We start from the raw sequence: 27,337 nt of genomic DNA, 5'->3' as shown, positions 1-27,337 counted from the left end.
ATTCCCAGTATCTACTAAATGCCCAATACACTTTTTCTCAATACATGTTGGTTCTTATTATGTTGGTTTATTCCAGCTGTACATCTATCACCTGTTAAGCTATGATTTGTCAGTAGTGTACTGGGAAGAATGCTGAACTTGGAGTTCAAGTTGAGTAGACCAAGGGTAGTCTCCTCCACCTTTGGGCTGTGAGGTTTCAGGTCTAATCATTGCTTCCTGTGTTTATTATGAACATCAATGGAGTCAAAAGCTACATTGTGGTGTTGTTATTAGGAGCCTGCCTCCGTGTTTCTGTCTGTGGGGCAGGGTGGCCGGGAGAGGCCACAGAAAGCATTACAGGCAGCAGAGATTGCTCTGCAAACTGTAACTTTGTGTTCCCTGATTTGGGGGTTTCTCACAGGTCCCACTCCTCTCAGTACATCTTCCTCTTTTCCAGAAGGGGAAACAGCAGGCACAGATCAGCCCAGCATAGAGGTGGCGAGGTGTGGGGCAGAACGGAGGGGAACTCTCCTCCCAACAGGCCTGAGCCTGGGCACTTCTCTCCCGAACTCCTCACAGAATCGAGGCCCTTGTAGATCAGCTGTCCCCTGGCTGCCAAGACTGGCCCCTGGAGTGACGTGCAGGGGTCTCTGCCGGGCCATCACCTGGGTATCCACACCTCTGCCTGACCCAGAGCTGTTTTAAGGCACATGCACAGCGTGGTCCAGACAGGCAGCACCTGGATCCCACCAGCCTCGGCTGGGGAAGGAGCACTTTTCCTAGTGACTGAGTGAGGAAAATGCTCCCACTTCAAAGATGAATAAACCGAGGTCAGAGAGGAGAGGAGACTCACTCTCAATCTTCAAGTAAGCGGCGGAACTTGGATTTAAACTCAAGCCAGGCTGGCTTAGAGGTCCCTTCGCTTTCCACTTTGCTCTTCTTGTTCAGGGGAATATAGAGGAAAGGTCAGGGAGCAGGAGATGCTAAAAATGAATTTTGCCCCACTCTGCGGGCGGCCAGGGCTCAGGCCTGCCCAGGGATCTCAGACCCACGCACACCGTCCTGCTCTTTCTGTGTCAGAACAAGACTCCCCTTTCCCATAACAAACCTCTTACACGTTCTGATATTCCAATTTCTTAATGTAAATGGAAAACAAACAATCCACCACCCTAAGGTAGAGAGGGGCTTTCTAGGCCATGGCATGTGACCACATAAATCAGATTCAGCAAAGGAAGAAAAACGTCCTTTTGAAGGTTAACAATTTAAATTCAACCCCCTGTTTATGGCATGACGATTTCATGCTGGTTGGCTTTTTTGGGCACACTTTTCCTGGAGTGCCACAAAATTAGAATTTTTCAATCGCTGCTAATTCCCTCTCCCCACTTCCCCACCCAAGTTTGTACCTTGAGCATTGAGAAGCATGTTTTGAATGCACGGAAAAGGCTAAACTATAATCATTGGCTGAAGTCTAATCCCTCTTGCAATCCCAATAAATGAAAACTAAATATCAGCAAATGGATGAATTTTGGAGAAACATCTGTGTTCCATTACAGAATCGCTGGCAACAATGGTGTTGACATACTCTGTGTTACCAGTTATTTCCTCTTGGATTTGCCGAGACTGGAGGATTCCTTCTCGTTTCTGAAAACGGGGGTGGGGAGAGGGTTGGGAGGAGGAGAGAAAAATATGCTTTAGAAAAGTACAAAAAACTGATCAGCAGTCCTGATGTTGAGAAAGTCGCCGGCGTTTAAGAAATGAACCTAGAGAGGACAGACTGCTAGGAGTGAAACGAGGGCCCTGATTTCCTGGGACTGGACTGTACCACTTGTACTTAAGTGCAATTACTGTTTATTCCAAACAAGTTGGCTGTTTCTTGGATGGTGAATCTTTTCTTTCTTTATTGGAAGACATTTCTGCTGGAAGCAAACTCTTTGCCTCCTGGAGAAATCCGCAGTAAACCAAATGGAAATGAAGGCCAGGGTGTGTCTGCCCTCCAGCTGGGGCCACAGAGGGAAGCGGAGAAACACATTTAACTGTGGGGCTGGGGTGGAGGAACTGAGGCCAACTTGGATAGTTTAAACAGAGGGAGAGTGTTTTTTCAATGTTTAAATAGGGGAGCTTTTAAGTAAGTAGTACAGTCCTTGGGTAGCCAGCTTACTCTTTGAGAAAAGGGTAAGCACCCTGGAGGTCCACCCACACATCCACCCACGCATCCATCATCCGTCCACCCCCTCCCATCAATTCATCCTCTTTCTTCTCTAATTGATCAGTGCCTTCTATATACAAGCCCCCGGTCTGCACTTAGAGCAAACATCATGGGACATATGACACACTCTCTGACCTTGAGGAACTTAGAGTAAAATGAGGTAGATGAACAGGTATGCGAGAACAGTTTTCCCCAAAGAGTCCTCCTGGGTTATGCCTCATGTCCCAGCTCGGTTATTAAACTTGGACCGCCCTTCACTCTCAAATATGTCGTGGATAGTCAATTACACGGTCGTCGCCCGTTGCAGACAGGAAGTGCTGAGTGCAGGAAGGGAACAGGCGCTTCCAGCTTGGAGGAGGGGGCGGTCAGGGAGACCCTCCAGGTTCTGGAGTTGGAACTGAAAGGACACCTAGGATTTGGCTGGACACGGAGGAGAGCTCATTCCAGTGGGAGGAATGGCCTGAGAAAAAAGCAGAGTCAGGAGAGCACAGGTGTGTTCAGCAGGCCATTTGGAGGGACGGTGGCTGCTGTTAGTCAATTGAGCTCTGCTTTGGAGTTGAAACCTCACTGTGTGGGTGTGGGAGCTGAGGAAGGAGTGCTGGGGTCAGGACGACCTTCTGATGAGGAGGAGGAAGGAGATGCATTTGATCAGGTCCCTACACAACCAGTTACCAGACACTTGGAGGATGGTCTGGGCGTGGCAAGAGGCTGTCAGAGCAAATTCATCTTCCACAAAGGTTCAGATGTCAAAAAGGAACCTCCCAGCATTCGTGTTTCAGCTGAAACCTGCTTTCTTGACCCTCCTGCCCAAACTTCCAGAACTTTTTTTTCATATTCCTAACAGCCACAGAAACGAGCGTCCTTGCAAAGTACTTTGACAGAAGGAAAGGTAGAGCTGGATCAGGGCCAAGAGTGTATCTGGATTCGATTAAGAAGAATGGACTCTCAAAGCAAAAAAGGAAGAGAAAAAATAAAAATACCATTTAAAAGGGATCCAGTGAGGATAAACCAGGACTTTCTCCAAATTCAGCTCCAACATACGTAAACTTTTCACATGGGCTAATGGAATCTGTGTCCTTGTTTTGTGAGGCCATTCACAGACATGAAACTTCATCTTTGACTACACACAGAATTAAATGCTTTTATGCAGAATGGAAAAGAAATCTGGGTTAAATGACCCCTCACACAGCATCCTGGTTCACTTCCATCCATTGTTTGTTCCCTAAAGAGCTCTCCCTGCAGTTCAGTCAGTGTCTTATGGCCAATTCTGCGTCCTGCTTCTGTGCCTGTTTAACTTGATAAGGCAAAATACCCCATAAAACCTGACATGCATTGATGCCATTTTCTGTAACATGTCCTCCTTTGTCCCTCATGCTAACAAAACTGCCTCCAGGAGAAATTAAACCAGCAGCAGCCTTCCGATGGCCCATAACTGAGCTCAAAATAAGGCATGAGACGTGGCTCCCAGTGACCACTGTCTCCCCCGCTCCTCGCCCCTGCAGCAAGTCCTGAATCAGAGTTTAAAAATATATAACTAAATGGATCCACACTTGTATTGATTGATACAAATAACACAATAGAGGTGGCTTGGATTCACTAAGAAGATGCTTGTAGCAGGATGCACTGGGCTGGCCACATATCTATAAAATGCTCAGCACTGCGCTTGACACAGTTGAGAGCCCAATAAATGAGGCCAATTAGTCCCTTCCGGTTGGCTGCACTTAGTGTCTGAACCACACGCGTCTGCAGTGACAAGGGGCTTCTGACAGCCCTCTCTGCTGCTCCTCCTAGCAGGCAGGGCCAAGGTGTCATAGTCCTATTATACTCCCTTGATGTTCAGCAAGTTCAGTAACCAGAAGGCACTGGAAGCAATACTTCATTAGGGCACAACTGAGCAGCACCCCGATGTCTTCCTCCCCTCGCATTAACTTCTGATCCCTGAGAACTCAGCCCAAAGACCTTTTGTCCTGGAAACTGGCCTGGCTGCCCAGGCAAAGCCCCCCACCCTCCGGGCTCCTCCTCACCGAGGGCCGGCATCGCTGCCAGAAGAACCCTGGATAACGCTGGGTAACCGGGGGGCTGCTACAAGGGACATTCCGCCTCGCAGCATGTTTATTTGGGAAAGAACAGAAACAAGCCAACAAAATGATGCCCTTTTGCTCAACAGGCACGAAGTTGGAAAATAAAATTGAATTTGAGTGTCTAATGGGGTTAGGAGCAGAATGAGACAGTGTGAATGGAAATTCCATCCAGTAATCTGGAAAAGGCGACTTGAGATCTCGACTGTGCCTCTCCGGGTAGGTGAAAAGCGGCATTGCCCTCCATATGGGCACAGCCAGTTGGGGTCTCTCTCAAACACTCATGTACACAAGCCCCCACATGCACAGATAGCTGCCCCTTATCAATACCTGGGCATTGTTTGTTTAACCAGAAAACGGTGATTCTACACAGCTTATGGGACACACACAGACACATCTTTCCTCCTGATTCCCACTACACACGCCCTCGAATATACACACACAGGCCGCCTCCTGACAAAAGCACGAGAAGCCCAGGCACACACCCCACACAAGGCTGTCCCATAAGCAAGCACCGCTCTCCCACCCTTCGCACACACGCCAGGGATAAGCCCACGTCATCAGAAAGCCCACGCACATGCCTCCCAGCAGAGAGCACACCCAGACACGCTCAGTACTCATTCAGCTGCCTTTCTAGCAAGCTCCCCAGCGTGCCTTAGCTCCCACACCTTTAAGGGCACAAGATGTTTGTGGTAGTTTCCAACTTACCTGGACCACAACCACTTGGATGGAAACGTGGTCCGGGAGTCGGATTGGTGCCCGGAAATACTGGGAGAGAGCAACCAGCAGATGCAAGATGGCTACCAGGCTCTTGGCATGAACAGCTGAAATAATGGATGATTGCAAAGTTAGAGAATCTTCTTCTAAGTTCTATGGAGATAGAAGCAGATATTCTAATGTAGCAGTACCATACCCGATGCCCCTTCCAGCCCCTCCATGGGTCTGGGGACACCCTTGGTCATCCCAGGCCTCACCCTGAGCCCCTCAGTTCTTGGCCAGTGTCACCCATGGATCTCCTTCGTAGACCATGTTGTTGCTGGATTGCAAGGTAGTGCCTCTCCGCTCTAATCCAAGGTTTCCACCGGGACCCCTGGCAACTGCTGAATTCTGAGCCCAGATCAGCCCTCCACCACCCCCATGTTCTTGTTTATTCCAACAGCCATGAGCACACCTGCTTTGCACCCCCTCTCCCTTCCCATCTGACTATGGACTCTTGAGGTTATCACCACTGCCCTTGTCCCAAGGCTCTACACAATGCAAGCTCTCAGTCAATGGATATGAGTCAGGAACACTGGATCCCTTCCTTTTTTCAGGGCTTTAAGACCCCTGGAGGAAGGCATGAGAGACATCTAAAGGGCTCTGTTGCTCTTTTGAGTGCCATACACAGCATAGACAATGATCTTTGAGGAACATCTGGGAGGGGATGCTCACGACCCAGCTGGCTTTTGTAGCTACTGAGCTATGCGCTGGATGTTAAGTCATCTGTTTTGGAGAAGGCTGGGCAACTACTGGGCTGTAGTTTTCTCAGTAGTCGGAAGAAGACTGATGGAACGGAGTGCACGGTGTCAGGCAGACTGGAGCCTGAGTTCTGACTGGACATCTCTATACAGTTTCTCTCTCTCTCTCTCTCTCATACACACATACATGCTATGTGTACAGATATTAATTATTGTATATTATATTGTTATCTTTAAAAAATCTGGGAAACACTTATATCCAACAGCAAGAGGATGGTTTAGACCAGTGGTTTTCAAATATTTTTTTGTTACTAAGGAGAAAAACCCTTTGTTCTAAAAGCCATTAGGCAAAACTGATGAGAAAAGTACAGCCGTTCTGGTCCCTGAGTCCTGCCTGCAGCCCGCTCACAGCTGCTTCTCTTCCCCGCAACGATGCCTGGGTTTTTCCTTGCAAATCTCCAGGTTAGGCCAAGCATGGTTTAATAGTCACTGCTTCAGTAAATTATGGTACAGCCACATAGTGGAATAGTTTGCATGCACTGAAAATCACTGTTAAGACAATGCAGCTATAAATATTAATAACGCAATGTTAAAGAGAAACAATGGAAATAATGTAACCATATACATTTATGGATTTACATACATATAAATACACATATATTTATATATAGGTATATAAAAATACATATACATTTATATAACTACACATACGCGCACACACACACACAAGCATGTACTTGAGACTGAGACTTGGAAAGGAATACAAAAAAATAAGGAAAACTGTTATGCTAGAGTAGTTTTTTCCCTGCCCTATTTCAAACGTTTCTTTAGAATAAAGACATGTTATCTTTTCAATTAACAAAACCTCTAACAACCTCTGCATATCTGGGCACTCTCATCATTGCCGTCTCTCTGCACATCTCCCAGGACTTTTCTCCCTGAGGCCGGGCAGAAGACAGGGCCACTCAAGTCGGGAGGGAAACGTGCAGAGTGAGAGCAGGGCCGAGACCCAAGACTCCGCGGTAGAAACTGGCCACCGCGGCCGCTGTGCCAACAGTGACGCTCTAGGGCTGGCAACCATTTCAAAGGAGCTGCCGAGACAGAAATAGTCCTCCAAACACAAACTGTGGTGGAAACAAAACCTGGTGTAGTTTTGAGGGGAGGCAGTTTGACAATATGCGTTAGGACCTTAAAATTCTTTGGCCCTAAACTACCACTGCGAGGTCTTTATCCTAAAGAAGTAGTAATTATGTCATTGAGCAGAGACTCATCACGCTGTATTGATGTCAGTGAACAAATGGAAAACAACCTTAAAAATCTATCATTAGTTAAGTAAATTATGATCCATCCATACTGTCATAATATTAAAAGTGACATATGGAAGGATAGTTGATGATCTGTAAAGATATACCTCTTCTAAACAATATATTCAGGTTATCTCATCTTCATAAGAATAGAAAATGTTTTATGTATAAAGTATGTACCACATTTTGCTTACTGGCATACTTATTTCTTAAAACACACACACACACACAGCTTGAAGGAACACACTACAAGGCAGTGCCTATATCTGACGGGCAGCTCAAGAAGGGGAGCACATGCAGGCTGGGTACACAGGCTCTGCGGCTGGACTCTGTGTCTCATGCCTGGCTCCTCCCTTCACCTCCCGTGTGACCTTGGTCAGTGACACTCCTCTAGCAAAAAGCACTGTGATTAGTAAGTGCCAGTCATGCTTCCAGGTTTTAGAGACACAGTAGGAAAGAGACAAAAATCCTTGCCCTCAGGAAGCTTACATTCATTGTTTCTTAACCTCTTTATGCCTTGACTGTCCCATCTGTAAAATGGGGACAGAGAGTTCTTACCACAGATGGTTGAGTGAGGATTACAAGGATCAAAATATGTGAAGGGTTTACATTAGTATAAGGCATACAGTAAGTACCATAAATACGTTAGATGTTATTTAAATCTCTTTGAATTTATTAGTATTTTCTAAATTTTCAATAATGGAAATTACTGTTGTGAATTAAAAAAAAGAGAAAAGGAAGAACTCCCTAAGGCCCAGGATCAAGGGCCTTGGGAACTCAGCAGCTGTCCCTACCACCCTTCTCCTGAGTGGAAAGTTTCCACAACGTCCTCAGAAACAGCCAGGGAAGATAAGTGAGGGAGGAGGGGTCGGGTCATGCCTGCCACATTCCTCCTGATAGGAACCACTGCTGCTCGAAGTCCCGAGGCACTGCAGGGGCAAGCCACTGAGATAATTATTCCCTCTGACCTAGGATAAGTCCTCTCAGTTCTGGAAATATATCTGATGAGAATAATTCAAGAGAAGCCAAAAAGAGACACAACTTAACATTCAACTTGACACTATCTGATATTAGCAATAAGCTGGAAAACACCCTAAAAAAGGATTAATGTCAACACACGGTTTAAGGTAACTATGGGATATCTACCCCAGGAAACAGAGCAGCTATCAAAAATTGTAACTACCAGGGCCACATGCAAATACAGAAGATGTGCGCGATGTAACATTAAGAGAGAATAACAAAATGAGTTTGTGTGCCTTCATCAAGTGAAAGTATGAAACATATGCATTGATGTGGACAGTGATGGCAAAAAATGAAGAGCCAGATAAGAGTGGTCAGATGAATGATTATTTCACTCATACACATTTCCCTACAAGAAATGAAAGTGAATGTGAACCCAAAACAAATCATTCAAAGCCACTGAAGACAATGGTTTTGATATGGCTTTAAAAATTCAATGTGTCCATGTTGGTTCATCGATTGTACCAAATATGTCACACTGATGAGGTATGTTGAGGGTAGGGGAGTATATACGTGTGGGTGGGGAAGGCTATGTGGGAACTCTGTATTTTCTGCTTGATTCTGCTGTAAACCTGAAACTGCTCTAAAAAAAAAAAAGCCTAACAACAAAAAAAAAAGGCAAAAAAAATTCCCATCTTCTATTTCAGTCTTTCCCAAAGTGCATTCCATGATAAGTGAAAAGGTGTTTTGTTCTGTTTTGGAGGGGTACATAGAGGTGGTTCATATTCAAAGGAGTGGGAAATAGGATAAAACAAAACCAAGCAGGGGTCTTCATTAGAGGACTTGAATGCTTATGACGATTATGGATTTCTAAAATGCAGATACATTTCCCAATCTAGTGATCAGCCCCACTTTGCCCTCTCCTGCTGAATACTATTAACATCCCTGGGACACGGGACAGCATCTAAGGCCAAGGGTCGTGGCCTCCCCTCGTCCTGCCCTCAGGTATCTCCTCTGCTCAGCAGAGGATGCCCTGTTCCCAGCAAAGGCTGGGAAGCTGTGCGAGGCAGCTTATCACGCTGGGCAAGCAAAGGCATAATTATGCTGAAGGAGGTACTTGGCGTCTCGCCTCCCTTGTTGGGTGTTAGGAACCACTGAAGAGACTGCCACTGGCAGTTGCTGGGTCTCTAACTTGGAGAGGTGAAGATTCCCTTTTCTTTCTGAAGTTTAAAAGGAATTTTTTTTTTTTTTGCAGGGGTAGGAAGGAAGAGATGTCCATTTTAAGTTGCATACATCAGATGCAGTAAATTCTAGTACTTAACCGCTTAATACTTAAAGGCAAAAAACCACAATCTAAGTCATTTTACTCACCTAAATTCGTATTTTTATCTATTACAAATAACAACTTTGGGTTTCCTATGGGAAATATGTTGTTGCTACCGGATTCCCCAAATTCTACTGAATTCATGTTGACTCTGACAGGGACTCATTTAAGCCCACATTAGACAGCCAGACCCTTGAGGCAGCAAAAGAATGAATAGTCTATACTTTCTGAGATCCTTGGGCTATGCTAGTGTGAAAATCTGAATTTTCCAATCCTGTTCCAGTGCCTAAGCTCTCAGCTGCACCTTTGCTCCCTCTGGACAGTAAGGGGGTGGGAGGAAGGGCTTGGGTGCTGGAACAGAGCCAAGCCCTTGCTCCCCGCTTCTCAGCTGCACGAACTAGGGATCTCTGCTTCCGAGAGCCTCTGCAATCTGGAGACAAGAGCTTTCCCGGAAGGTTGTGCTGAGACTCAGAAGTAGCTCAATGGATAGGAGCTTCCTTCCCCTTCCAATCTCACGTGAGTTTTCTACAGAAAGCCTTTTACAAAAAAGGAACACTAGACTCGGACATTGTGCTATTGTCCCCCAGCAGTGGGGATGATAAGCTTTCTTTCTAAGGAAAGGCATACGTCGCTCAGAGATAAATGGGTTTGCACCCACCCGGGCCGCCCAGCTCACGATGCGGCTGCCTGGCCTGGGGGAACCCCACGGCAGGGGCCGCAGGTGTCATTAAGGGCCCTGCTTTCTCTTGCAAAACTCACAGTCTACATTCCACTTGATGCTCCTGGGAGGAAGCTTCAGGGTTTCATTGATCTTCTCCAGGACAGTCTGCAGCTTTTGCTTCTGAGCAATCTCTGACTGGGTGACCTCAGCCACGTTCAGCTTCTCACTCTCAAGTTTCTCTGGGGGTGACAAGGGAAAAGAGAACAGCTGTGATCTTTGCCACGGACAGCCCCTAACTCATGCATGCACACAGTCACTCCCTCGCTCGCCAGACACATACGGAGCACCTTGTATGTGATGGACACCGCTCTCCCCACTGTCTGATGGCGGCACTGGTGGCACCAGGATGTATTGTGAAAACCTTGTGACTGTGTACTGAATCCCCAAATTGTAAGATCCCAGGACCACAGAAGGGGGGCATTTAATGCAGCTTGTCCTATTTAGGCTCTTCCTCCTCATTTGGGGTTTTTTTTCCCTCTTCTTGTCACTTCTGCCTTCTTCTCCAAGGACATTTCTGTGCCCTGACTGGAAGGCTTCCATGCTTCCCCTGAGCAGTGGTCAAGTCCTTATTCAAAGGGTTGTGAACACTCCTGCAGTACAATATGTGTCCTGGTGAGTCGTATTTCTCTGTCTTAAGCATGTTCCTTCCTTTTAAACCCACCTGCAAGGTAACTAATCTGGTATCCAATTCATCAGTTCTAAGGCACACATCTTTTCACATTGTAACATCCCTGAAATCATGCTGTCTTAAAATTGATGGCACCCTACAACTGCTGACAGCCAGGTGGAAGGTATTGTAAGAGTTGTCACTGCTTCCACGAGCGTGAACTTGGTCATAGCTCTTCATAGTAGGGTCACTTCCATGTCTCAATAAGCCTACAAGAACAATTTCAAAAAGTAGGATATGAACATTCTAAGCAAGAAGCAAGCACTGGGCAATAGTTTAATTGAAGTGCTTTCTCTCTCTCCCAGTGGTATTTATACTGATGTGCTTTAAAATCAATGGTCCTTGTATGCAATGACATTACCCTTTAATACTTAAAGGCAAAAAACAATCTAATCATTTTATTAGTCTAAATTTATATTTTTATCTTGAAGAACAACTTCGGATTCCCTAATGGGAAATACGTTTTCTGTTATTGGATTCACCTAATCCACTCTCCACAGCCATTCGAGGACTGATAGAACTGACATTTGAAACATGTTTAAAACGTCTTTTCTCATTTTTAAGGGCTGCCATACAAACGAACTGAACTTCTCCATTCATCAGTGGTTTCCCTACAAGCTTATTATTTATTTTATTTTTCAGTAGTTGTAGCCTATCCAAGTCAAATGTCCTTTGGGTAATTCTTTGAAGATGAGGTTGCCCACTGGAAAATTTCTGCAGGTTCTGTGGATTTAAGAATTGTTTTCAGCACCTTGATAGGATGATCTCAAACTATTCTTATTTGTGATGGCCTGAAATGTTATTTCTCTCTTTTCTTTAGTTACTTGAGACCATCATTATTTCTAAAGTTCAGGGATTTAATAAGCATATATTTAAGAGTCTTTCTCTTGAATGTTCAACCTTCTAAAGAAACCGTGTGCCTTTTCTGTTTTCAAGCTATGAATTTTTACCTTGGATCCTCTCCTAATGAAGAAGTAACAAGTTATTTTCATCCTATACTGCAACTACCAGCATTTGGTAAAGGTACACTGGCCACTGGCAGAGGCTGCCCAAGGTACTTGGTTAAGGAAACATCTGAAGATTTATCTTGGCTCAGAGGAAGGCTGCTGGGATGCATTAGTGACGACTGTCTTGGGAGTGGACGGGGTAGGTGGGGCGGGGAGAAGCAGCAGCACGAGAACCACTTTTTTGCTAGCCCTGTTGTATTACATCGTTGCCTCTGAATTTTCATATTTGTAACCTCCTCTGGCATTGAACTACTTACAGTGAACAGTGTAGGTCTCTGAGTCTTTTCCAAGTTAGTAACTTTTTCTTGCTCTGTCGTCCATTCTGTTCTTGTTTTTTAAAGATTGGATTTTACACATTATGTACTGGAACATTCACTGTTTTTCTCTTTCCACCAATATTTTAAAGTAGTTTATAATACTGAAATTACAATTCATTCTTCCTAAAATTTAAAAAAATCTTTTTTTTAGCATCTGGCATTTCTTATTCAGGAGAAGAGTTTTTTATGGTTTTGCTTTATTTATTTGCATTACTTAATATTTTAGAAAATGTAATTCTTCGCTTTTTCTACTTTAGTTATTAAGCTTTGGGTTTATCTTCTTGCTTTTAATTTTTGTTGTTGGATACTTTTATGCGTTGACATTGGAACCTATATGGATTTGAGTAGAGAGACTATCTCAAAGTAGCCCTTATTAACAGTTTTAGGTGTATCTCTTCACGTTCATAATACACACAATAGAGTCTCTCTCATTCTCTCTGTTAATAAAAATAAGATTACAGTGTATAAATTTTCTGCTTTTTTTTCCCATTTAAGCATATATCTATGTCTCAATATATATGGATACACCTTTTTTTTTTTGTACTTCTGGACAAACTTCACCCATTTTATCCATTTCCCCTTCCCCATCCTCTGGCAACCACCAATCTGTTCTCTATCAGGTCATTTTTTGTTTTGTTTTGTTTAGATTCAACATATAGGTGAGATCATAAGGTATTTGTTTTCTTAATTTCTTTCTGATAGTTCATTATTAGTGTATAGAGTAAAAATAGATTTTTTTGTATACTGATTTTATACCCTGCAACTTCACTGAATTAGTTTATTAGTTCTAACAGTTTGTTGGTGGAGTCTTTAGGGTTTTCTGTATATAACATCACATCACTTGCAAATAGTGACAGTTTTACTTCTTTCTGAGTTGAATGCCTTTTATTTCTTTCTCTTGCCTAATTGCTCTGGCTTGGACTTCTAATACTATTTCGAATAAAAGTGTCTAGGGTGGGCATCCTTGTCTTATTCCTGATTTTAGAGGAAAAGCTTTAAGCTTTTCACTATTGAGTATGATGTTAGCTGTGAACTTGTCGTATATGGCCTTTATTATGTTCAGGTAAGTTCCCTCCATACCCATTTTGAGAGTTTTTTTTTTAATCATAAATGGATACTGAATTTTGTCAAATGCTTTTTCTACATCTATTAAGAAGATCTTATGATTTTTATTCTTCACTTTAAAACTGTGGTGTATCACATTGATTTGTGGGTGTTGAACCATCCTTGCATCCATAAATACACCTCACTTGACCATGGTGTATGATTCTTTTAATGTATTGTAGAACTCAGTTTGCTAATATTTTGTTAAGTATTTTTCCATCTGTGTTCACCAAGGACATTGGCCTATAATTTTCTTTTCTTAGGTGTCCTTGTCTGGTTCTGGTATCAGGATAATTCTGGTCTTGTAAAAATGAGTTTGGAAGTGTACTCTCTTTTTTTTTTTTTCAAAGAGTTTGAGAAGGATTTTTTGTTTTTAATGTTTGGTAGAATTCATTAGTGAAGCCATCTGGTCCTGGGCTTTTGTTTGTTCGGAGAGTTGTTGATGACTGATTTAGTCTCTCTACTAGTAACAAGTCTGTTTAAAATTTCTGTTTCATCATGATTCAGTCTTGGTAGGCTGTGAGTTTTAGGAGTTTATTTATTTATTTATTTAGGTTGTCTAGCTTTTTGGTGTATAATTAGTCATAATAGTCTCTTGTGATTGTGTTTCTGTGGCATCAGTTTTATCATCTCTTTCGTTTCTGATTTTATTTGAGTTCTCTCTCTTTTCCTTAATAAGTCTAGCTAAAGGTTTGTCAATTTCATTTTCTCCAAGAACCAGCTCTTGGTTTCACTGATCTTTTCCATTGACTTTTTTAGTCTCCATATATGTCTCACGCAAACATACATCATGATTATCTTTCTATGTCAATATAAATCAATGCAACTCAATCTTTTAAAAACCACATAATACATTACAGGACTTATAACTTATTCAACCATTCCCCTGTAGATACGTAGTCAAATTGTATTCCACTTTTTTCCTATTTGTAATAAAGCTGCAGTAAGCATCCTGTGTGTGTATATGTATGTATCACCAGCTGATTATTACTGGTAAAAAGAAAAGCTGTTGCCTTTCAAATTTTCTTCTTGAATACAGTCATCTTACCAAATCCCCTTATTGGTTCTATTATTATTTGAGTTTTTAGAATTCTATATGTAAACAATATAAAACACGGTTATCTCTATTTTGTAAGCTTATATTACTTACTTCAATTTTATGACATTTTAATATAGAAGATTTGAGATCCTCTTCTGTTGTTTCTACCCTTCACATTTTAAAAATATTCAATCCTCAAAATTTAGGAGATACATTCAAATATTCAATACATTTAAATAGTAATTTAATTCAGTGTTGCTAAGAATTTAAAGACAATTTATTTTTAAAGTCTCCTAGTTTTCTTCTTTTTTATTAGGCTAATTTCAGCTAGTTCCATGAACATTTTCTATTGCTAAAATTTTTTTTATTTTTCCAGGAAATTGTTTCTCCCACGTATTTACAGTTCTGCAAATTGTTCATCATCAGTTTAACTTGTTGTAAAGTAGTATGCATGATTTTGAAATAGGATGCTATTTAGAAAATTTTCTCAGGTAGGATTATTTTGTGAAACTTTCAGTTGTTTTTCAAGTTAGCATCCAAATATGCTTTTTTAGCAATTATTTATAGAAAACAATGAAACAGTATTCAGAAAGTTCTGAAATATCAAGACAGGGCAGAATAAACTCAATTATCCTGAATGGTAGAAGAACTGAGACATTCTAAACAAACATAGTTGCCATGTGTATTATACTGTATTAATGTAACCACCCTTCAAAGAATTATAATCCATAGACTATTCCTTCTAGTATGAGCAATTCCTGAGCTATGATGTTTTCCAAATATATGGAGAGGGATAGTTAAAAGTTTTTTTTTTTTTATTACATCATGGTCATAGGATTTGGTCTGTATAATAACTCCCTGAGACTTCCCGGACATAGTCAAATTTTGTAAGTGTTCCATGCACAGTAGAAAAGGATGAGAATATTCCAGCTTTGGGGTGTTGCTAGTTAGTAATATTGTCCAGATCTTTATCCTCATGAACTTTTTCTTTAATGTATTATTAAGAGAAATATCTTCAGCTACTGTGATGGCAGATTTGTCAAATTCTTCTTGAAATTTTGGTTGTCATTTTTTATTTTGAGATATTTGATGCACACAAGTGCATTATTTTCCTAGTATTTTTAGCCTCATTAATATGTAGAGACTTGCTGTAGTGATGCTTTTTGCCTGAAAGTCTATTTCATCTGATATTAAAATAGTTACCTTAGCTTTCTTTTAATTAGTAGTAGTCTAGTAAATATGATTATTTCCACTTTTTCTTTCAACTTTTCTGTGTCCTCATATATTCAGACTGTCTCTAGTAAATAACATACGGCAAGATTTTTTGTTAGCACGTCTGACAGTCTTTGTCTTTTAAATGAATAAAGTAAATTTACATTGATTGGGTTGATGAATATACTTGGATTCACTTCTACTGACATATTTTGAACTTCCTACTACTCAGCTTTTCCGATTCTTCATCCCCTCTTCCATGCTTGCTGCCTCTGGGACTAAGGCTTCTATTCTCTCTCATTTCATTTTCTCCTCATGACTAGTAGGGAGGTTATACACTCTTTTATTATTTTAGTGGCTTCCCTAGAAAATTTATCACGTGTATTTAACTTAATAAAGTCTTACGTTAATTAGTCTCTTTATCCACATACTAAATGATACAAGGCCCTCAGCACACTCTGACTCTAGCCACTCTGCCTGACTTAAGTGCTATAGTTGTCTGGGATTCTGATAGCTTTATTTTTTGTTGCATTTCAGGTCTTTCTTTTGTGTTCATTTTCCTTCTTCATGGAGTGCATCCTTTAGAAATTTCTGTTAGTGAGAGTATATTGGTAGTTAATCCTCTCAGTTCATGTTTGCATAAAATGCCTTAAATTTTCTCCCATCGTAAAAACACAGGAGTTTTTTTTCTGGGTATAAACATGTAAGTTAATATTTTTCTGCAATTTTGAAAATTTTATTTCAATATCTTCAGGATTTTATTGTTCCTGACAAAAGACAGCTTTCAGTCTGTTGTTCTTTTACAGGTAATTTCTTTTTTTCTCTCTGCTTTTAATCTTTTATCTTCAGTGTTCTTAGGTTTCATTATAAGTGGGTAGGTATAGATTTCTGGGTATTTATCCTGTTTGGGATTCCCTGAGATTCCTGAATCTGAGAATGTATATCTTTCATCAATTCTAGAAAATTCTAACTCATTGTGTCTTTAAATATTGCCTATACTCCATTCTCTTTCTTTTCTCCTGCTAGAATTCCAATTAGTCTTATGTTCGATTTTCTTAACCTCTATGTCTTCTAATTTTTGTTTTCCACTCCACTGTCTCCCTAATACTGCATCCTGGGTAATTTCTTCAATGCCACGTTGCAGTTCATCAATTCCTTCTTCAGCTGTGTCTAATCCACTGAGGTTTCCAATTTCATTATTCCATTTTTTTTTCATTTCTACAAATTCTATTTGGTTCCCTTTCACATCTTTCCAACTTTGATAGTTATTCTTTTATCATCCTTTCAATAGTCTTTTAAAACTTTTACTTTGACATATTAAATATATTTTACATGCCGTAAGTGATTAGTTGCTAATATCCATAGCATCTGTGGGATGAATCTACAGTTTATTGTTTTGGCTGATGCTTGTTCATGGTGGCTTCCTTTCATGTATTGGGTAACTTCTGATTCTGAACTCATTTGCCGTGGAATTTTATCTCTGGGAATTTTTTGTGGCCTGGGTTTAAAGTTCATTCCTGTAAAAGGACATATGTTTGCTTCTACCTTGGGGAGACCACGTAACTTGGAACAACTTTAAATTACATTTTCAACTTGGGGCTTTTAAAGCCAAATAAGTAGTGTGAATCCTAGCCCTAAAAATCTGTGTGAGTACAGACATTTAATGATAAGGAACTGTCAGGGACAGACTTTTTCTTTGTTCTGCTCCACTCATACCTAAGGCTGAGACAGACATTTGTCCTTAATGTTTCTCTCTGTGGGACAAGATTTTCTAGTTTACCCACTGAAAGTGTTACTCTTCAGAGACTCTGGATTTACTCAGGGGTCTCTGATCCAATTCCTCTTCCTTTCAGACTCCACCCAGACTTTGTGTCTTGACCCTGTAAGTGTGACCCCTTAAACCTCTGGCTATACAGGTCATTAGAAATTAACACATCTTACTGAATTTACATTTCCTTGTTGTTTTCAGCATCAGAAAGATTTTCTTCCCTTCCAGTTTAGCCATGCAATACAAAAATATGTTTTTTTAAAGGCTTATCCAGTTTTTGAAATATGCAGCACCAAGAGGATTTGTCTGAACATATAGTTATCTATAATGTTGAAACCCAAAATCTATTTCCTTACCTTATTATGTTAATCAGTAATATCCCAAACACTTAAAATGGTGGTGATAGCCATCATCTCTGACTTATTCCTCATGCCATGTCTTTGATAGCTCACTATTTAATGTGTTCACTGTTAGATTTCGTATAAATGGTCTTTATCATATTTAGGTAGTTTCCTTTTCTTCCTATTTCACTTGGGATAGCTGTTGAAATGTATGAAGTATTATTTGATATCTACTGATAGATTCAGTTCCGTTACTAAAACTTACATGAATACTCTATCACTTTTCATAAAATTAATATATAAACATGAAAAAAATCTATAGTTTACTGTGACTTACCAGAGACATTCTCTACATACTCAAGCATTAGATGTGTCTCTTAATGCACACACAGCGACGTACATATACACACAATTCTGCACCATACTTTTTTTACTTAGTAAGACACTTGAGAGAGAGTCTCTACTACTTATAAATAAAAGAACAATAAAAAGATTTTTATCCAACTTCTGAGTTTTTCAGAGACCAGAAAACCCCTCATCCAGAATAAGAATAGCATTATACATTATCTTCAACTAGCCAAGAATCAATGACTATTACAGCAGAAAGGCTTTAGAGCAATGCTTTAAAGTCCAAAAGAACTTTCTGCTATGATGGAAATGCTCATTTCCACAGTATCCAATATGGTAGCCACCAGACACATTTGGCTAGGGAGCACCTGAAATGTAGCTGGTGTGACTAAGTAAATGAATTTTTAATTTCAGTTACTTTTAATAGCTACATGTGGCTAGTGGGCACTGTACTGGACAGCTCAGCTGTAAGGCTGTACAAGCCATTGTCCTGGTTTTACAGAAGAGTGACCTGAACTGCCGAGAAATATTTTGGCGGAACCAAGATTGGTACTCAGATCTCCTACCTTTCCCTTCATTTCTCTTTCAATTTTAGCATAGCTGCTACTTCAGCCTGGTACTACTTTGGGTGTGGGGCAACTACTCTCAAACTCTTCAAGCTGCTGCTCCTCCTGGAATTCATGGAGCCATCCCCATCTAATATCCACCTGAGAGTCAGCCTCGTCTACTTTAGCTGCTCATTCCCTACATCACTAGTTCTCATAAAGCTTTTCCCTGACTATACTGCTGCTCCTCTAGTTCGACGGAATCATTATTTCACAAAGAGATGTTTTGCTGGAGTTTCCTCTACTTCTTCTAAGCAACCCTCCTGTGCTCCTAGGTCATCATCTTAAAGCTCCATTTCTGATCATGTCAATTTGCTCACAAGCCATCAGCAGTTACCCCTGCCCACCGAATGAAGTCTAAAATTCTTAATCCTTTATAATGCAAACTCATCATCTTTCTTTAAACAAATTTTTCATTTTAGAATGTTTTTCAGATTTATAGGAAAGCTGAAATGGCACTTCAGATGGTTCCTACATACTCTAAATCCAGGTTCACCTCTTGTTAATAACATCTTACATTAATTATTATGGTGCATTTGTCAAAACTAATGAACTGACAGTGGCACATGACTAGTAACTAAACTCCATGGTTTATTTGGGTTTCACTAATTTTTCCCTAATGTCCTTTTTCTAGTCGTACCTACTCATCACTATCCCCCTAGTCTTCTCCGTTCTATGATCATTTTTTAGAGATTCCTGGTTTTTCATGACCTTGACAGTTTCGAGGAGTCCTGGGTTTTTCCTATTTTTTTTTTTAACAGTTAGACTGGGGACTCTGGGGAGGAAGATCACAGAAGTGAAGTGCCCTTTTCATCACATCCTATCAAAGTCACATGCTATCAACATGACTTATCACTGGTGATGCTAACTTTGATTTGGACAAATTAGTGTCTATACCAGGTTCCTCCACTGTAAGGCTATTTGCGCCCCCCCACCCCCAGCTCCATACCCTAATTATTGGAAGCCAGTCACTAAATCTAGTCTACTCAAGGGGTGGGGAGTGAACCTCTACATCCTTGAAGGAGTTGTAAATTCGTAACTTATTTGGGACTATTCTGTGAGGAAGAATCGTCCCTTTTCCCTCATTTAGTCAGCTATTTTTATTGATATTAATAAGGATTTTAAGTATATTTATTTTAGACTTTGGGTTATAATCCAGTATTATTTTTTTTTCTCAAGTTGTTCCACCTTTAGCCACTGGGAGCTCTTTCAGATGGTCCTGAACACGTTCAACATGCTGCCCCACAGGTGTATTTTTTTTTCCTTGGCACCTCTTTTTGGCACCACAAGACACTCCAGGCTCATCTTCTGTATGCCCTGCTCCAGTCCTAGAGTCTGCTACTATCTGATACTCCAGAAGCCCTGGTTTCTATTATTGGAGACTGGTGCTAGGTCCCAGCTTCTTTCTTAGCTACAGACCCCATTCAACCAATCCTGACCATCACCTACCCATGTTCTCCTGTCTCTACGACCCTCTTCCTCCACTCATACCAAAATCAACAGAGCTTTACTGGCAACGTTTTTGACTAGAGTGTTGTTCTCCTTCATCTGGTTGAAATTCTGCTCCTCCCAGAAGGCCCGAATCAAAACGCCTCCTCTTTCATGATGCCTTTCCAAAACTCTAACTTGACAGCCCACAGCCCCAAACTCTAACTCAACAACCCCTTCATGATACCAGGCTGTGAGTTACCTGAAGGTGGCACTGTGATGTACTGACTTCTACATCCCTAAACTCAGCTGTAGTATTTGGCAAATCAAATAGTTGTTGCTTGATGAATATTGATTGACTAGATTAAGGTAGATTAAGGTCAGTGTAAGATGTACTCTTTAGCATCTACCAGGAAAAAAAAAACACACACACACACATAACCCAACACAAAACAAAACATCCTCCTGTCAAACCTTTAATGCCCCTGGTACCCTTCTTGGTCTCATGCCTGGAGAAGATACCCTGTTTGAGTCATAAGCTATTGAAAAACTAGAAGGAAGAGCTTTATGACTTTTCATCCCTCAAAACAGTCCTTTTCTGTTCCTAGTTACATGCACATGTGCAAAGATAAGGATCAGGGGAATCAAACATACCATAAGGAAACGTGCAGAGCTGTCCCAAGACAGGAAACCTCAATAAGAAACAGGCAGCAGCCCACGGTCAAATGAAAAGATGATCTGGTGTAAGCTTTTCCCTAGACCCCTTCGCCTCCTGCCTTTCTCACTCAGTCACGTCTATCGCCTGGGTGTTGGGGATGTGAATGTAGCAAGGGGACCACGGACGCATACTGAGACACTGGGAAATGTGTCCCAACTTTGGACCACTCAGAGACTGTGTTATTTGTGCCCTGGGTACGAGTATACCCAGGGGGACTGAGGATGCTGCCTCCACCGATCACCCTGAGGAGAGGCCGATCCTGGGATCAGAAATGAGATGAACTTTTGGAATTGGGTAAGGGGGAACTTCTTCATTCTGGGGGGTGGGAAGCTTTTGTTCTGAGGTGTGGAAATGGCTGTGAAAGGATGGGGAATTGGTGTCATAAAGAGGAAGGTCAGAGTGGCCAGTATCTGATTTTTCCCAGGCAGTGACGCCAGTGGTACAGAGAAATGGCCTGTATTGGGAGGAGGAGCCCTTACAGTGCGATGCTGACGCTCCTTCCCGGAGCCCCTTGGCCCACCTGCATTCACCTGCAGCTGCAGGAGGCTCTCAGCACACCGGCGGGACCCATCTCTGGTCCTGAAGCTTTCTCCTTCTCCACCAGGAGTACAATCCAGAGGTTCTTAATTCCTACACAATCCTCAACCACAGGGTGATGAGAGCCATAGGATAAATGCCCCTGACTCCCTGTCCTGGGGAGGGTGATTTTGAGGTGTGGTGTCACCTGGTTTCTCGGACGGACCCCTGCAGCTTGAGCCCTGGTCGCAAACAGAGCTGTCACCCTTATTAATACACACTGAACAGCATTTCTCTCTTACACTCCTTACTTGATGTTTTGTACTTTCTAAGATCACCTCTCATGTAAAGTTCCTCCACCCAAGTCCTTGTTTCAGTACCTACTTCCAGGAAAACCTCAACTCAGATCTGTTGCCAGGCAAGAGGGAAGACACAGAGCACAGAGACAGCAGTGGGCAGCTGGGTTAGGCAGCTCGGAGAGAAGGACCTGGGGGAGGCTGTGCCAGAATAACCCCCTAGACATGCCTAGGGACCCTGAGAAGGGCAAGCAGACTGGACTTTGAGGCTGAGCAAGTAGCATCTGGCCACACCAGGCATGATGCCCCCTCTCAGAGCCCATTATTAGAGAACACCCAAGCAGACAGTTCACCTGTCACCTCAGGGATGCTCACCTCTTCAGAATTTCATCGTAACAATAACACACGCAGCCTTTTGCTGGGGGATCCCTGCCTCAGCATCTTGTTAATCTGTGGGTTGAGTCCCTGCTCCACGGTGTCACCAGCATGGCTTCCTGGAATCCAGATCCATATCCTGTCCCCACGCTGGCACATCTGGACTCCTGGAGGTCCCTATGCCACTTTTTTCTTTTTTTAAGTGCCAGTATTTCATAGTTAAGTTTCCTAGTCCCAAACTCAGCCCCTTCCTACTCTCCATGATCAGCTCCAGCACAGTCTGAAGCTGAATTTGTGGAAATGATCATACCTGATTCACCTTAGTACCACCAGGTAATAGTACCACCCCTACACAGAGATGTTTATTTGTGCAACAGGTAGCAAGTTAAAAACACAAAGTAAAATGCCCAGATACTAATTTCTAAACATCATTCTCTAATAAAAGAGCCTGCGGCTCCTTGGAGAGGTAGTTGATTCCAGGGCCAAAGTAAAAGTGAAACAGAAGATGAGCCTGGAGCATCTTATGATATCAGAAAGTAAGGAAATGCTAAGGAAAAATACGGGGCAGCATGTTCAGGAAGTGCCCGGGAGCCAACCTGAAGGAGCGCCCAGTGGTCGAGGCTGGAGGTGTATGAACAAGACATGAAGGATGACAGCACCGGATTATAACCTAAAGTATGAAGTGAGTATCCTTGCACTCGTACTGACATAAATTAACACTGAATTAATAAGTAGGTGGGAAACAAAAGACAGCTTTTCCTTACAGAAGACTTCCAACTCACGAATGCGGAGGGAATAGGAAAACAGAAAAACAGAAAACCTCCATTAGGCCACCACAGTGACAACTGCGGCAGACACGCTCCACCGACTGCAGTTAGTGGGAGGAGTGCAAGGAGAAACAAGGCATTCACGGTCTTAAAGTATCTCCCTGCAAATATATTAATTACAAAGAGAAAAAGTGAAGATATCTGGCCGACACCACCTTAACCAAGCGGTCAAGGTGACCACCAGCAGTGACAATTCATGCTGACATCATCATGTCCTCCCTGAAAGGACACACTGAGCAGGACACTCCACTTCCGTGGTGTCCTTCCCCGAAACACATAGCCGCAATCTAATCGTGAGGAAACATCAGACAAACCTAAACCGGGGGCCATTCTGCAAAATAACCAACCAATCCTCTCCAAAACACCACGGTCATGAAAGACCAGAAAGACTGTCCCGGATGGGAGGAGACTCAGGACATGTGACAACTAAATGTCATCGGGGATCCTGGATTACCTCCTAGAACCAAAAAAGGACATGAAAGTAAAAACTGGTGAAATCCAAAAAAACTCTGTGATTTAGCTAAGCATTGTGTCCTGAAGATAACTCCTTGGTTTCGATGCCTGTCCCATGGTTGGTAAGACGTTACCATGAGAGGAAGCTGAGTGGAGGGAGATGGGAACTCCCTGGGCTGTCTCTGCAAGTCCACTAGACAGCTAAAGCCAGTTCAAAATAAAAAAGTTTTCAAGAAACAGTGATGAATGGGCTATGAGTTTGTTTAAGTGTTAAGACAAATCATGAAATATAAAGAAGATCTGGAAGAACTCCGTTGAGTGTTCTCAAGGCAGGGAAGAGCATAACATGCAGCAAAGGACTTCACAGCCAGAGAAGCCAAGGGAAACGATGAGGTTCTGAGCTCTGGGGGCAGCAGTAGGGCTGGAAGATAGTGGTGAAAGCACCAGCTCCCAGCACCCAGCACCCAGCGAGCCAGTCACTTTTCTCAGTGCTGCACGTGTACTAATGGGATGGGTTTGACACAAACAGACACACATATATGGGAATAAGGTTGCGAGAATTGTGACTAACAGTGCGGGAAGAAGAGGGAGCAAACCAGGATGACCCCCAGGTTTCTAATCTGTGGTGGTAACACCACTCATCAAGGTGGAAAACGGAATGGGTTTGGTGTTGAAGAGGACTATTAGCTCAGTCTGGGGCAGGCTGGATACAAGGTGACTATGTGACATCCAGGTGGGCATGTTTGGAGGGCAGTTAAAAGATAACTTTACTTACAATTTCAAAGAGAAAGCCGTTGCAGAGATGTAGATATGAGGGTGATGATCATATAGATGACGGCTGAAATCGTAGGAGGAGATGAAACCCCACAGGAAGAGGGTATGGAAGAAAGAGAGAGGAGGGCCAGGGGTGGAAGACGGAAGAACCCCAGCCATTACGGAAAGAATGTGTGAGGAGGACTGAGAAGTGGGCATCAGAGGTGCAAGAGAACCAGGGAAGCAAGAAACCTCCAGGCCGGGGAGGGGGGAAGGGATGTTTAGCAGTGTCAAATGCCACAGCACAGGAGGAGGTCTGAGCTGACACTGGTGACCCGGGGAGGAAAAGTTGATGGAGAGATGGTGGCACCCAGCCCGTACCTCGACAGGGAATGATTAGTGGTGAGGAAGCAGATAGACGGAGTGCCAAACATTCTTTTGAGAAACTTGGTTGGGAAAGAAGAAAGAAAAATAGCTGGAGGGGAACTCGAGGTCGGGGGGGTCACCCAAAACTCTAGCTCCAGACCGATTCCTTCTCCTGGGAGCACCTGATGCATGTTTTTAACTGCAAACCCGCTCTCTCCACTGGGTACCCTGCCTGTGGCTTTTGAATGTGTCTGTCTAGCCCTAGACCCACAAAGGACCCAAACTTGAGCTGACAAAAGAAGCAGCACCTCTGTTGTGAATCACCTCTTCAACATGAAGTTGAGATCTGAAATGATCTAATCTGACTTTGCACTGGGTGCCTGACTCGGGGCCGCACGGATGTGATGTTGGAAGGTTTTGTAACCATTCCCGGAGGCAAGATTGCTTCACAACCACGTTCCATTGCTCCACAGCCATGTTCCACCCTTGCTTTGAAAGCCCAGCGTGGAACAATTTGAGACAGTCTCAGAGCCTGCTTAGAAATTTGCTGGTGGAGTTAAAAGCTACAGTCACTAAGAAAGATGCTCAGTGGGGCTCATGGCTCTTCCATCTCCGCCTGTCTCATTCCCTCTCCATGTTCCGTTGCATTTACAAGCCTTTAAATATTAACACTCATTCATATTGATGTTTGAGTACCAAATCAGCTTAGCTTCCTAGAAATGACTAGATTTTATATTATTCATTCATTCATTCAATATACATTGATTACATGCTCAGCAACATGTGTTAATACTGGAGAAGACTGGACAAATAAATACAGCATGGTTCCTGCCCTTGAGAAGCTCACACACGCTTACATAAACAGCAGCAAACGACGTAAACTGTCTTATAATAATAAAGGCATGTGTATTATATGTGTGTCTATATGACAACAGCATGTATATTATATATATGCATCTCTATAATAAAGGCACATATGTTCTGTATATGAGTGTGTGTATCTATATGCAAGGAAACACAGAAGAACGCGGGACTGTCTCTCCCCGATGTGACTGTGTTGTGAGGGCTGTGAGAGGGAGGCACATTCAGTTGACTCTAGAAGTTGGAAGGATGGGCGGTAATGGTTTGCCCTGGTGGATAAAGGAGGAAGAAGGGCCTCAGAGGCAGAAGGAATAGCAAGGGTGAAAGTAGGGAGGTGTGTGTAGTCATGTGGTGACAGCATTCGTAAACAATAAATCACCAACAATGGAAATGAATGACGAAGGACATTGACCGGCACGCACTGTGCGTCAGGCACTATTCTAAACCCTCCACATCACATGAGCCACCTGTGTGCGCGGCCGGAGGTGAGGCTGGCCAGACAGCTGGGGGTCAGAGGATGAAAGGTCTTGAATGCGGTGCTAACGCGCTGGGACTTTGTCCACAGGTAGGGAGAGAGTCCTGGGGGGATTAGATTCGCGATTTAGAACATTCCTCCACTAGCAGTGTGGGAAATGGGTTGGGGGAGATGAGATGGGAGGCAAAGAGGTGAGTCTGGAAATTGTTCTGACAGTTCAGACAAGTGAACGTGGCAGTAGGATGGATGCAGGACAGAATTCTGGGCAAAAGGAAACAGACCTTGGAGACCCCACATCCCTGGGGGTAAGGAAGAGGGAGAGGGTTTCTAATCACTCAGAGGGGAAGAAATGACTTCAGGAAAGTGGATGAGCTCAACGTGAGGGGCCTAGTGGGCAGCTAAGAAGGAGAGTCTAGAACGTGGGGCAGAGGTTAGGATGAGAGAAAATGGGGAACAGAGAGGGGAAGTCCAAATCCACTCAGGTGGATCTGCTAAGATCACCCCTGAAGTCTCCTTGTCCTCCCTCACAGCCTGACATGTTCACACGAACAGATGTGAACTGACGCAGGGACACACACCTTTCCAGAGGCAAGACACCTAGAGACACACACAGGAGCCAAACGTCAGTCACAGAGGCACATACACTTGCACCAACCTAGAGATATACACACAGGGCCATAGATCACAGAGGTACACACACACGCACACACATGTACACATGTCCGCAGGTGACAGAGGTATACGGACGCATACATGCACCTCCACACACACAAATATCCCTACAGAGGCCACAGGTGCACAGGTTTCCGGAGAGGGTGAGGCGGAGCAGCCCCACCTGGCCGTGGAGACTCCCTAGGCAATTCATTTATGAGACTCCAAGAGGACACCTGACGGCCCTACTTGTCTGTTGCCTGACACGCTACGCATTCTATCCCGTCCCAGGTGAACCGCTGTGAAGGGAAAACAGTTCCAAACTAGGAGACCGAAGACATCCACTGTGCCATTCAACTCGCCTCTTACCGAAAAGCTTCTGCAGGACTTGGCCATCGTATAAGTCTTCAGCCAGGTCTTTCACAATGATTCGTTCTCCGACCAAAACATCGTTAATCCAGTCAATTAATACCTACAGAGAGAGAGAGAGAATAAGAGTCACGGGGTACTTTCTTATAGACCAGCTTTCTCATTCTGGACAATGACAACATAAATGAACCTCAGATTCTGAAGAGAGCAGAACTGTCCAGTGACCCCGTATGTGGACAAGCAGCCGTGAGTGGGCCCCAGTGGCTGTTAACTTTCAGGTGACAGCCCTTCTAGTGCTGGTGGCACCCGTGTCCCTGCTAATATCTTCTGGCCCCTACCATTCCCTACCCCAGTGGTAAGCAACATTCACACAGTGTTTGGCCGTGTGGCTTTGTACTGGGCAAGAGTATGGTCTTTGGAGTTACGCAAACTGGGGCTGAAACCACTGCTTTACCTACTAACTAATTTCTTCATCTCTGGGTTCTATGGACGTGTGTGTGTTTGTGCCTCTGTGAGCCATGAATCTAAGGCAAGCTCTGAGCCTCTGATTCCTCATCTCTAAAATTCATGAAAATACCTCTCACATTAAGTGTCAGAAAAGAATTGCAAGTGGCAAGGACCAAGCGCACGATAAAGGCATATTTTATTCATCAATTTCGCACTCTCCCATTATGATGTCTGGCCAGGTGGTTACTGCCACCAATATGTTGAGGAGGAGAAATCAAACACAGAAGGAACCATATCTGCCCACGGCCACAGAGCTAACTGTCGGCAGAGACAGGAATCGGACTCTCGTGCGCTGTTCTGCAAAG

At 43.0% G+C, this 27,337-nt stretch overlaps 1 protein-coding gene and 1 long non-coding RNA gene across 3 annotated transcripts in view; one reads left to right on the top strand and one right to left on the bottom strand.

The window, feature by feature from the left end:
- The window catches only part of PARVA (parvin alpha), a 147,230-nt gene that overhangs the window by 23,781 nt on the left and 96,112 nt on the right, over positions 1 to 27,337 (bottom strand). For both annotated transcript variants that reach the window (XM_072969525.1, XM_015238596.3), the window contains 4 exons: positions 26,526 to 26,628; positions 10,068 to 10,208; positions 4,972 to 5,087; positions 1,562 to 1,620 (listed from right to left, as the gene is read on the bottom strand). In XM_072969525.1, the coding sequence (XP_072825626.1) occupies positions 1,562 to 1,620; positions 4,972 to 5,087; positions 10,068 to 10,208; positions 26,526 to 26,628 (419 nt within the window). The remainder of the gene's footprint in view (positions 1 to 1,561; positions 1,621 to 4,971; positions 5,088 to 10,067; positions 10,209 to 26,525; positions 26,629 to 27,337) is intronic.
- LOC140698720 (uncharacterized) overlaps positions 1 to 27,337 on the top strand; it is a 148,851-nt gene that overhangs the window by 117,579 nt on the left and 3,935 nt on the right. The window lies entirely within an intron of this gene.

Source organism: Vicugna pacos, chromosome 10 (assembly GCF_048564905.1).
Source record: "Vicugna pacos chromosome 10, VicPac4, whole genome shotgun sequence".
NCBI classification, from domain to species: Eukaryota; Metazoa; Chordata; class Mammalia; order Artiodactyla; family Camelidae; genus Vicugna; species Vicugna pacos.
The sequence above is the reverse complement of the archived record's forward strand: the minus strand, read 5'-3'. Positions and strand labels throughout refer to the sequence as shown.